The sequence below is a fragment of the Vanellus vanellus genome (genome assembly GCF_965231255.1).
Source record: "Vanellus vanellus genome assembly, chromosome: 26".
Classification (NCBI taxonomy): Eukaryota; Metazoa; Chordata; class Aves; order Charadriiformes; family Charadriidae; genus Vanellus; species Vanellus vanellus.
This window is the reverse complement of record NC_138931.1, coordinates 5,476,006-5,489,062: the sequence shown is the minus strand read 5'-3', so window position 1 is coordinate 5,489,062 and position 13,057 is coordinate 5,476,006. Positions and strand designations below refer to the sequence as shown.

General features: G+C 42.6%; 1 protein-coding gene across 1 annotated transcript; it reads left to right on the top strand.

Moving 5' to 3' along the window:
- Positions 1-7,506: 7,506 nt before the first annotated feature.
- On the top strand, positions 7,507-10,469 carry GKN2 (gastrokine 2; the record flags this gene model as incomplete). The annotated part of the gene is made up of 5 exons (XM_082495851.1): positions 7,507-7,518; positions 8,079-8,132; positions 8,698-8,829; positions 9,347-9,457; positions 10,278-10,469. The coding sequence occupies 5 exons, from the start codon at positions 7,507-7,509 to the stop codon at positions 10,467-10,469; spliced, it is 501 nt and encodes a 166-aa protein (XP_082351977.1).
- Positions 10,470-13,057: the final 2,588 nt, after the last annotated feature.

Below are 13,057 nucleotides of genomic sequence, written 5' to 3'. Positions count from 1 at the left end.
ATGAAGCAGTAGCTGTAGTAGCCACGTTTGGGGAAATTACTGCTTTTAGGGATCCAATCAAAGGGGAGGTGACTTCTGGCCTTAGAGGGGAGGCTGGGAAGCCATTAGTACTGTTGTGTCAAACCTTACATTCAGGCTTTACCTAGCACTGGTTTTCATGTGTCTGAAGCATCCGCCTTCTGAAGACAGACAAGCTGTAACAGTACTGCTCTATTCCCACATGCCTCTGAGACCAGGTGGAAAAGACATTGTTCCATCTGAATTTCCTTTGAAGTCAAGCACTATACTGGATGTTCTGCGTCAAGGTTGCAAGAAACACTTCTAGGGAAAGTCAAAGAATTCCCTATTGTTCTTTCCCAGCAGGAACCTGCAGGCAGAGGGTTACTTAGAGTGTTTCACTGTATTTTGTGGTTACTTAGAGTGTTTCACTGTATTTTGTGGTCAGATCCTTCATGGTAATATCCCTTTCTCTCCCTACAGTTGCTTTCACAGTGTTCATGCTGATTTCAGGACAGACTTTGTTGATTTCATATCTGGCAACTGTCTTTTTCCCTTGATATACCAAGGACTGAAATATCTTCTTTGGTAGTAGAAAAATGCCGTTTCCTGCTAAGTATCAGACTTTAAATACAGCTTAATTTTCAGAAACGTGTCGTTGAGAGGCTATAGCAAAAGACCACTATTTCTCATGGCAGCAGTGCCTAATTGCATGTAGCTCTATACTTACCCTGTTAGCAAGAGCTGGAGCCAGGAGAACTCCAAGAAGAGAAGCAATCACAATCTGAAAGAACGTTTGAAATTGACAGCAGAGTAACACTGGGACTTGCATCAAGTTAAAGTAATTTTGGGTTCCTGTTCGACTTGGTGTACATGCTTAGCACTTTTCTGAAGTGGGGTCTAGCTGAAGAGGCTTTAAATATGCAGAAGAATGTTTTGTTAATGAGTTTACATCAGAGCATGAGTTCATATAAATGACCCTTAACCTGAGCAGCATGCTTTGCACAGGTAAGATCACTTAAACACAGTGGCCTTTAAAATAAGTTCAGTAAACTCCTTGGAAAAAGGTGGTCTGAAATATTTTCTATTGAAGAGTGAACTTTTTACACTGCGCTTTGCATTTCAGATGTGGAGCTGATCCACACAATGTGCACGTGCAGCTATTGTAAAGAGTTGGAGTGTGGGTGCACAGTACAGCTCTGTACTTGAAACAGAGCTGAAATGGGACTCGAGCATCCTCACAGTAGATCTCATGCCTGTAAATTGTATTCAGTAAGATAACTAACAATATAAGGGTAGGCATAATTAGTTTTTTTTTTCCAGAAAAATGTCTTGGAAATGTCTTCATACCCCTTTATAAAATAATATTGTTTGTGACTTACATGCTTGCTCTTCAGGTTTGTCAAAACTGCTGCTGATACATTTTTGCGAGATCTGATACTGTTATGATGACAAATTCTTTTGTAATAATACTTTTTGTGAACAATTGTTCTCTTAGAGGCAATGCCTCTAATATTGAATCGGTCACAAATTTCGTCTACTTCTAAGGAGGATTTTTATGAGGAAGATCCAAGTGTGAGTCAGAGCATTTAGCCCTAACATTTTGGAATTCACCCTGCAACAATTTCTGGCTGCTGTAAATACCCCTGCTTCACAGCTATGCACTTGGAGTCTTTCATAGTTCTCCCCTCGCTCTCATCAGACAGCTGTTGCCATAACTTTATGTAACTTGCTGAGATGACTGACTTGCGTCCAAGTTGTGAAGGAGAGACTGTTGTCCTTCCACCATTTTACATGTGCTTCTTGCCCTTATCACAGAATCATACAATGTCTAAGTTGGAAGGGACCTTTAAGATCATCAAGTCCAACCATTAACCTAACACTGCCCATTCCATCACTAAACCATGTCCCTCAGCACCACGTCTACCCATCCTTTAAATACCTCCAGGGATGGCGACTCCACCACTGCCCTGGGCAGCCTGTTCCAGTGCTTGAGAACCCTTTTCGTGAAAAATTTTTTCCTAATATCCAATATAAACCTCCCCTGCTGTCACTTGAGGCCATTTTCTCTTGTCCTATCACTTGTTACTAGCGAGAAGAGGTCAACCTCCGCTTCTCTACAACCTTCTTTCAGGTAGTAGTATAGAGAAATAAGCTCATCCCTCAGTCTCCTTTTCTCCAGGCTAAACAACAGAGCACTTCTCTCCTTCACGTTTCAGTAGGCATATGGAGTGAAGTCACTGCCGAAAGTGAAATTTCACCCATGCAGTCCCAACCCCTTTGGCATTTTTGCTCTGTGATCCCTATATAAATAAGTAATAGTTTGCTAGGTGCCAAGAAAGACTCAAAAATAATTTTAAACCTGTCTAGCCTTTACAGTTTTATGAGAAAGTGATACATATACTCACAGTGAATTTCATTTTGAAGGTAGGTGAGGCAAGATCTGCAGGTAATTGATGTGTACTCTTACTTTTTATACAGTAATGTCCCAAAGTTAAATCTAAAAATGGGTTTACCTGATTGGCCCATGTCCTGTGTTCACAGAATCGTGACGGGCTTCCTAGGGAAGTGCTCTGATAAGAGGCGACTTTGATAACAGCCTGATTGAATTCATTACATACAGGAAGATGAAAGAAAACTTGTTATGGTAACTTAAATGTATTTTATAGCAACTTTCAAATGGAAAAAAAAAATCAGAACCAGAAAATAGGGGCCTAATAAAATTTGTAGTGATGCTTTGTGCCTACGTGGCAAAGGACTCAGCCTGGTGCTTTATCTGTAGCTCATAGCATCTTTTAAATCAACGAAGATGGTAATCTTGCTATGATAAAACTGTGAAGTCTGTCCCCAGAAAGCATGAATTTGGTTCTAAATCATAGAAATTACTGACGACTTCTGTTAACTGAATGAGCTCAGAAAGGGAGGTTAGGATCTGCTTTCCAGTCTTCAGGCACGGCCTCTGTATCTTCACAGAGCCTCTTCATGAAAGTGATACCTGATTATGGACTAAGGGCAAACTCTAGAAAGGGACCCTAAACTAGAAGTAACAAAAAATGAGTAAGGGATGAGCAGTAACAATGGGCATTTGATATGAACTAGTACTTAAAAAGTAGATTTTAATATTTCTCTGGGTTTGGTAATTATATACACAGCCACAGCATAAGAGCTTATTTGCCTTGTGTGCTGGAGAAACATTGCAAAATGTTGAGGTTTTTTAATTGGCCAGTACAAATGTCTGAGTCTTTTTGGACGGGAATGTTGTCCACTGCTGTTCAATAAATTGAGAGAGATATGTATGCATAGCCTCAGCTAATTTGGATTTGTTTCTTAGCTGTGCCCGTTACAGAAGGAGCCCTTTCAGAGGTGCTCATTTACCTCCTCCAAAAGCGCTTCCTATTTAATAGCAGCTCTGCCAGTCCCTCTGTATACTGTTTGTGCCCTTTACTGTAGCTCAGTACGGGTTTGCACACTCAAGTGTCCTTCTTGTTGCCCAAATGGCCCGATGGGGACTCAGTGTCACCATAAACTATGTCTCTGAACAAAGTTCTGCACTGGCTTCAGTTGCTGAGGATTGTTGTGTCAGGGGTTAGAGGAAAAGTCAGGGAATGTGACTTGAGTTGAGAAGGTGAGGCGCAATTGTCATTTACACCCATCAGGGCCACAGTCTGTCATTCTGCTACTGACTGATGCCTTGCTGGGACTATGGGAGTGCAGAGGAGCTGCAGCCGTGTGCCAGCACTGTGAGTGCAGAGCTCTGGTGTAATTAGTAATTCCTTCTTAGTAATGAATTACTAAGGGAAAAGATTTACCGTTCTTCTAATGGGATGGATTTGTAGATGCCACGTGGAGATAGGTATATCCTTAGCTTCTGAGATCCAAAATACATGTGAAATCGTATTTTGTATGTTGTGAAATCGTATTTTGTATGTTGTGAAATCCTCTTGTGGTCTCTGGAAACTTAACTAATCGACTAGTTCTCAAGAAGGGAATTGAGAACCTGAACTGTGTGATGCCAATCCCTGCAGTGTTGTTAGCAATGAGCTGGAAATCAGTTTTGTCCATGTCTTCCAACAACCATAGCCAATTTGGCCATTACAGTAATGCGTCAAACTTGGAAGCCTTAATGTCCAAATCTTCCATCAACTTCTGATTACTGGAGTAGTTTGTATGGCAAACACACACAGCTGGAGCATTTGACATTAAGAATGGCTTATGAAACCAATTACAATAGCGGAAGCCAGGAAAAGGGGCAGGGAGGGGTGCTTTTACTGTATAAGACCTTGTTCTTTTTCCAGGACAAGCTTGTCTCGGTCTCATTTTTAAAGCTCTACTCAAGGCATTGTGTTTCTGTACTAGCTTCTTGTACCACTGTGCAGCAAGCTGCCAAGGCTGAGAGTTGCTCCAGTTTTAATCCGATTCTCAAATTAGTGTTTCATTTTGTGCACACACTTTCATTTTCATGTGTTTTTCTAGGCCGTACTCTCTAGCAAGACTAAAACTGCAAAGTGATTTCTGGATTCATCCTTGAAGCTTGATTTAGTATTTAACTGCAGAATGTGATTAATTCTGCTTGACCTGTCCTCTGCCACGCAGATTTTTCTAGAATGTGCACCTCATCTTTATCTAGGGCGTGGCATGCCCAGCTCAATGCAAATGGAAGCACAGAGCATTTTGTTGATTTTTTGAGGTGTTGCTTCATTCTTTACTTTTCTCCCACTACCTGCTCACTCCCTGGTAAAGTAAATATTTATGAGAAGTACCTGGAAAAAAAAACATGAGTCACCAGGAGACTTTATTATGATAGTATAATCTCACCTTTACTTGACCTAATCCATCTCCCTTATGTGTTGAAATTCTTGTTTGGTAATCAGACTTTAACTGAAATTGTGTGATTATTCTTTGTATTTGATGTTCGAGGTTATTTTGTTTAAATGATTTTTAGTGGATGGTAGTGCCAAATAATTGGTCAAATTCTCCTGGAAATTTTACTTATATATATTAATAGTAATTCTGTAACTTAATCATGTTTCATTGGGGTAAATCAGAATGTATTTGAAAATATTTGGCCTTATGTTGTTACAACATATTACTCGTTCTGAAAATTACTCAAATTCTGTTTCATGCTGGCTTCCCTGATATGACTGACATGACTGCATGTGTAACAGTTGAGGAAAAAGTGATTTCAGGTGGGGGAAAGTTTGAGAGTCTTCCCTTAGGTCAAAAGTATCCAGAGCCAGAAGACTACTTTGAGAATGTGGGCATCATTGTGAAATTTCACTTTCAGCAAGGGGTTCTGAGTCATGGCTTCCCAAGCTAAACCTCACTATGCCTGAGGATTGGCAAAAGTGAAAGTTGTGCATGTGGAAATTAAGAGCTGCTTACGCAGCTTCAGTTGTGTAATATGGAAGGGTGCTTTGAGGACTATTGGGGTTGTCATGGACTGTCTTGCCTCTGGGCGCATGCATGTAGTTCTGAGGAGAAGGATCTGGGGGTCCTAGTAGACAGTAAATTATCCATGGCCCAGCAATGTGCCCTTGTCGCCAAAAAGGCCAATGGAATCCTGGGCTGCGTAGGGAAGAGTGTGGCCAGTAGGTCGAAGGAGGTCATTCTCCCCCTCTACTCTGCACTGGTGAGACCACAACTGGAATACTGTGTCCAGTTTTGGGCTCCCCAGTTCAAGAGGGACAGGGAACTGCTGGAGTGAGTCCAGCGAAGGGCAACTAAGATGATTAAGGGATTGGAGCATCTCCCTTATGAGGAAAGGCTGAGAGAGCTGGGACTCTTTAGCCTGGAGAAGAGAAGGCTGAGGGGAGACCTTATTAATACTTACAAGTATCTAAAGGGTGGGTTGAAGGAGGGTGGAGCCAGGCTCTTTTCAATGGGTCCCAGTGACAGGACGAGGGGTAATGGGCACAAGTTAGAACACAGGAAGTTCTGTTCAAATACACGGAAACACTTCTTTACAGTGAGGGTGACAGAGCACTGGCACAGGCTGCCCAGGGAGGGGGGGGGAGTCCCTTTCTCTGGCAATTTTCAAGACCTGCCTGGATGCAGTCCTGAGTAATGTGCTCTGGGCAATCGTGCTTTAGCAGGGGAGTGGGACTAGATGATCTCTAGAGGTCCCTTCCAACTCTAAAACTCCGTGATTCCGTGATTACTGGGAGGTGTGTGATTCACAGGGGGGGAAAGTTTCCAGAAAGCCGGGCTGTCCTATTGGAAGTATATCTAGGCTTTGCCTGAGACAACTAAGAATATGTTCTCTCTTGCAGTAATGTTGTTAATTAGTCAAAAGCTTTCTAGAAATTAATGTTTGGCCTTGTCTGATCAGATTAGCAGAAGTCTTGATGCAGAACGCAAAGATGAGGATTGGGAAAATGGAGAACCGCCCACTGTAGGTGAAGATCAAGTACGAGACCACCTGAGGAATCTGAAGGTGCACAAGTCCATGGGACCTGATGAGATACATCCACAGGTCCTGAGGGAGCTAGCAGATGAGGTCGCTAAGCCACTAACCATCATATTTGAGAAGTCGTGGCGGTCTGGCAAGGTTCCTGCCGACCGGAAAAGGGGAAACATAACCCCTATTTTCAAAAAGGGAAAAAAGGAAGACACAGGGAACTACAGGCCAGTCAGTCTCACCTCAGTGCCTGGCAAGATCATGGAGCAGATCCTCCTGGAAACTCTGTTGAGGCACGCAGAAAACAAGGAGGTGATTGGTGACAGCCAGCATGGCTTCTCCACAGGCAAGTCATGCCACGAGGATGATCCGAGGGCTGGACCAAGCTCTGAAAGATTGCCCGAATAGTCTGAATTCTGGCTTGCTCAGTTGAAAGAGTAACAGATTTTTTTTTTCTACAAGAGTCTTAAGGGGGTGGAAATTAAAACTGACAGCTCACATCATGTCATTCTTGAGTGAAATGTTATATCATGCCTTTCTAGAGTTTTTTTTAAAGTTGGTCGATACAGCGATGCTTCTTGTTAAGAGTTCAGAGAAGAAATGGCTGAAGAATTAGTCTGTGGAGTGTCTGGCACGTAGCCCACCATGACATAGGTATTTCTTTCCAGGATTTGTCTGCAGACTGTCGAGCTGTTAGAGGTTGCATTTTGGAAGACAAAATTGAGTTTGTATGAATGAATAGCAGAGTTATTCCTGATGCCATTTAATTCTGGACAGGATCCTGTTAAATATTGAAAAAATCGAACCAACAACAGTGGGAACTGCTCTAGAGTTTAAACCAGTAAATAGTAGCCATTTGCAGAGTGATTGATTTTACAAAAGCTGACTTACTGAGTGCTTTTAACCTATCGAGGTGAGGTTATCTGTACCAAACCAAAATTCAGATATGACGCGTACCACAGTGTGGCATGTAGATATGGACTTGTTCGAGTCATGAAGAAAAGTTCTATCAATTATTTCCCACACCTCCAGCAAGATATAAAAGTTCAAGGTCTCTGGGATTTTCTTGCCTTCTTGTTTTCTGCTGCCTCTTGTTCTTATCTGAAAGAAAAATGAACGGATTTGTAAGTATATCCATTTTTATTAAACTTAGATGGTAAAAAATGCCTTATTTTTAAAAAGGAAAGGGTAGAGAAGAAGATGCTCAAGGAAGTGGTACAGTGCTGGGACTGATGATCTGTGTATTGTTTCTGTGGGTTGTTCAGCGGGAAAGCTGTGTTTCTCGGGTGTGCAGTAATCCCCTGGAAGTCAGTGGCAGCACCATTTGAGCAAAGAGTGCAGAACTTGGATTGCAGTACAGAAGGGGGATTTAGTTGTGATTTAATAATTACAGTTGTAGAGACCCATGAAGAAGTCACACAGCATCAAGGAGTGTGACTTTTGAAAAATACAAACCCCTGTAAGGGTTAAGTTCTCATCCTGCTTTTTCAGTACAGGCAAATGAGAGCCCAAAAGCAAGAATTTCACAAGGAAGAGTTGTAATTGTTTTCAACTAATACACGTGTTAAGTGGGGAATGTTTCAAACTGATGCTACAGCTGCTTCCCTCAGTTCGTGAACTGGTGGTTGTTTTTATGGCACTGCCTGGTGTTTCTGATGAGTGAGAATGCTTATTGCTTTTACAGGCTGCAATCCTTGTGTTGCTGGGAGTCTTTTGGACTCAGACTTCTGCCTTGGAGGTGAGTAGACTGAGGAGCCTTGTAGTGCAGGTACTGCTTGAAAATGCATGAGATGAGAGGGGGCAAGTATAATAGGAGGGCAAGCACAGAAGAAACAAACAAGATGCTTATGCCAAGCATAGGGGAAAATAGCATTTGCCAAAGGTGACAGTGGTATAAGCCAAAGGGGCGTTTCTGTGCAGATGCAGAGCAATGAGAAATTTGGGGGGGGGGGGGGGGGGGGGGGGTGTGCAGGGGCATAGTTGCCCTTAGGTCAAGCTAAAATCTGGGGACTGTTGCAGTCCCCTGCCAGTCCCTGCTGCCAGACGTGATGACTGGGGTGCCCCATGTTGTCCTTTGTGAGCGTGCAGTGAGGGCCTGTCCCCTCCTTTCTCAGCCTGACTCACTCTTGCATGACTTATCCCCACCTCAAGGGCCTCCTGAGACTGCTAGAGGGTTGTTAAGGGATTTAGTATTTACATAAAGCAATCTTGCTTGTTTTTTTGAGAGAAAGCATTTGTTTATATTGCACCTTTTAAAGGTGCAAGCCAGGTGACGGTTTTGTGTTTGTTTTTTTTTACCAAAGACCTTTGTCCTGCAAGAACCTCAAAATTACTATGTCACTGGAACTATGACTATTGACAACAACCACCGCATTGTTGATGTCCATGTCCGTTCTGGCGTGTACTCCTCTGATACCATTTTTGATTACATGCATGTAAGTAAATCTAAGAATCTGCCAAGACTTAATCTGTGAGGAAGTTTTTAAATTCAGAAACTCATGTAGTGTATTGTCACCATGAGTTGTCCTGAAACACTGTTTCTTTGAAAACTCCCATCACCTTTCCTCCTCTTACGCCATCTCTTTGTTTCACTCATATGATGGTCAGTTTAAAGGACTTGTAATGAAACCCATGGTGGCGCTTCCTTAAAGTGAGAAGAATGGCATTGACCTCATTGAGGTCAGAGCTGAGAACGGGCTGCCATCGCTCACGTATAGCAAGTGCAGCAGACGTCTGTCGGAAAAGATGCTTCCAGTCTTATAGGCAGACATGAGTGTGGGCAGGCTGCTTCCGTTCCCCGAAGGTGACATCAATGCAGAGTCATTGCTCAGTAGCGGCCCGTGTAGCCACTTGGTGTTTCTTCTAGGTTGGCCTAAAGATTGTGGGGAAATCCAACTAATATTAGTGGTAGCCATTTTCAATTCATTAAATAACTGTATTTTTTAATCACAGGGATATATTGCAACGAGATTATTTTCACGAAATGCCTGCTTTATCATGAAAATAAATAAGGAATCCATCCCAGAGCTGCATGAAATTGGACGGCTGGCTTTTGAGAGACAGGTGACTTTAGCAAAACCCATACTGTGTTGATGATAGGCTGCTGTATAGGAGTTGTGTGGTGTGATGAGAGCCCTCCATTCTGCCTTTAAGAACAGCTGTTGTTAGGAATGTCTTTTACTGTGTTAGCAATGATGAAGCAGATCTGACAAAACAGATTCTTAAGGGAGTATAATATTGAACATTATTTTAAGATAATGAGCAATCATGACCCCCCTCTGCCATTTTATAGTGCGTTGTCATTGTGATTCTAACTGTAAGATCCCATGTCCTTGGAAGTAGTGCAATTTGACTGTTTGGGGCTGATGAAAATATGAGTTCAGGGAGCCTTTTCCTTTTTTCATTGTCCAGCTGATGTGTTGAGGTTGACATAACTTGAAATAATTCTGTGTGGAGAACAGAATTTAGGAATGAATGCCTAACAGTAGCACAATAACAGCAAGACTTTCTGCAAGTTTACATAGAATCATAGAATGGTTTAGGTTGGAAAGGACCCTGAAGATCATTGAGTTCCAACCCCCCTGCCATAGGCAGGGACAACTTTCACGAGACCAGGTTGCCCAAGGGCAATTTAATAACTTTGTAACTTATTATGATAGCAATACAGCTCAATTTTACCATGTTGACAGAATTAGTATCTAGTGAACTTTGTTTTCAAACAGCTTGAAAATATTTATTTTCTTTAAAAACGTGTAGCTGCTTTAACTAATGCTTTATGTGAGGCAAAGGGAGGTGATCTTAGATTTTGGGATTTTCTCAAAGGTGTCCTAGCAGAATGAAACCAAAGCTGCATTAATGATGACATCTAACATTTTCTTTTTAGACTATGAACACAGTATACTCTCCAAATAATGTGTGGGTACAGTTTCAATCTGGCCATTCCAGGCTTGGTACTGTCAAAGACTGGCTTGCCTACGGTAAAGCCATTGAACAACTCTGCAGAGGTCTGCCTCTCTACCACCTTGCAAAGACTGAACGTAAGTTACAAGATCAGAATGTTTTGCTTATGTTATAGCCCATAAGCACCTTTCTATCCTTTAAACCTAAGTCCACAAGTCACCTTTGAGGCAGGAACATCTTTCCCTGTTTGAGAGAGGAGGAGTAAACTACCTAGCAGGAAAGAAAGGGTAAGGCTCTCTGCGATGCTTTGGAAAAGGTGGTGGAGCACTGCTTTTCATTGTTGGACATGTAAACATCGGGGACCAGCTGTTCCAAAGTGGTTTGCCTGGTGTCAGAGGAGCCATTGTATAGCAGCTGGACCCAACTTATGCCCCAATGATACAATGGTCCCTCAAGGCAGGTACTGTATGCCAGCGTGCTACCTGCTGTACGTAAGGGAAAGGCGGACCACAAATGTGATTGAAAGCTGAGCAGACAATTCCTCCCTTTGAGCTACACCATAGAAGTTTTACATTGTGTCCAACAGGAGCCTTGAATAGGACTGTAATTGGGGATTGCGATTTGTGCATTTAACAGACTTTTCCTTGCTGGATACATGGATCTTGTCAACGCTAATATCTTCATTTTCTTGTTTCTTTTAGCACTACCGAATGTTCATGGCTGTGCCAGTGCAGGAATTCCAAGCATTTTGGGCTTTAAAATCTGTGAAAAAATCAATTCGGATAGATCTTGAAAATCCTGCAACATGGAAACGGCTTCTTTCTTTGTGTGCTTTTGTGATGGTGGCCATGTTCTCCAGCTGGAACCAAACTCGGTGTTAGACTCAGCTTGCCTATCCTAAGCTTTGAGTGCAACAAAGCTATGATATACAAATAAAGATAATGCAGTCATTAAAATGCTTTGTATTTTTCCTTCATCTGAAAATAGAATGGAAATAATGTGGCCCTTGCTGGTTTTCCTACAAAATAGATACGTGTCCCTGTGGTGCATTCCTGTGCTCAGGCTGCAGTGTGACTGAGGCATTGGTATATGCTTCTGTTCCTGTTTCCTCACTAGCACGAATAGTTTTTCCCAGTGGAGAACTTGCCTTTGGTATCAGCAGCCGGCCTCTTCGGGTGCTGACTCACCCTATGTATGATTGCCGGAGGGAGGGAGCAGAGAGATGAATTCAGAGATAAAGGGAGGGAGCAGATCGATGTTAGCAACACTTGCAAAGAGGCTTGAATTCTGCAAGGCCCCTGAAAAACGGCAGTAATTTGAATCGGTGCGATGGGTCAGAGATCTTCTTGTTCTGGGCGTTTTTCAAACCCGCGTAGAGGAGACAGTCCCAGTCCTAAAAAGTGCATAACACAGAATCAAATGATCCTTTCACACAGTGCCAATGTAAGAAGAGCTGTGCCCACTTGCTGAGTGTTGCGTGTATGCTGGAGAGTAGTTTGTGTCAGGGGCTGATTAAAATACAAGATGAGGCAGCATTGGTTCTGCCTGGTGAAACCATCTGCTATTTATCGAAAGAGCATTTTATCATATGGTGAAACTGTTCTTTTAGATGAATTGTGTTCAGAAGAGCCTGGCGATCCAAAGAATGCTTCTGGAGGGTTGAACTTTGGTAATTAAATCCAGGAATAGTTGTGTGCATCTGCAAGATGCAGGGTAGCCTGTTTTGCTGTATTTTGAAGTGGAGCTCAGTGATGGGATGTGAAACTGGGAGTTGTAGTTCTGATGCACAGGGGGTGTCAAACACCTCAAAGCACCCTTTGAGAGCCCTGCTTGGCAAGAGTACTCATGAGGGTTGTGACTTCCAAAGCTTTTGTGGGTGTGGTATCCAGAGAGGCTGTTGTTTCAAGACCTTCAAAAGTCAGTGGAAGCCCTAATCCAGTTTCCAAGTGACAGCTGTCATGTCTCAACCCTTTCTTTGTGTATTGTTGTGTTAGGGGGCATGGAAGTCATGGCAAGCCCTTCCCTTGCCCTGAATCAGCCAATCTCTTCAACATGTAGAAAATAACTGCCTTAATTGTCTCAGGCTTTATATATCTTTGGATTATTTCTTTAGGGCTGCTGACCTGACATCGACTCGCCCGTGACAGTTTGAAGACCAGAGGTTGAAGTAGATGCTAAAGGAACAGACTGGTCAAGCTTCCAGAGAGGCAGAGTAGATGTACGAACAAAGCTGAGTCTTACTATTCTCAGATTATGATTTAATTCAAAGTTATTTAAAGTGATTAGTCAATACAATCTGGTTTTCTGTCTAATTGCCCTATAGATGAATCTGAACCTGTACTGTGTGTGCAGTGTAATAGTGGTCCTTTGACTTTCCCGTCCTCTTACTACTAGTTTAATCAGGACTAGTTACTTTAAAGGAACTCTCTGTGTACTACCTTCATTTATATTAATGGAACAGTGTTCTGAGACGGGAGCGAGATCTGAAATAAACCCACTGAGTGGTTATGCATGGTTCTAAAAGATGTGGGCTAAACTCTTCCATTGGCCCAGGGATAAAGAGCATTGCGCATGGGAAGAGTGTCCTGTTCTCCTCTTGCACAGCTACTTACCGATCACGAGGACTGATCTGAGTGGACAAAACGAGGGCTGCATGGCTGCCTTGATACTATCAATGGTAACTGAAGGACAATCTACTCTCTGTGGTTTGACTGCTATCACAGAAATTGTCCGTGGGCAAGGCAGGATCTCAATCCAGCTCTT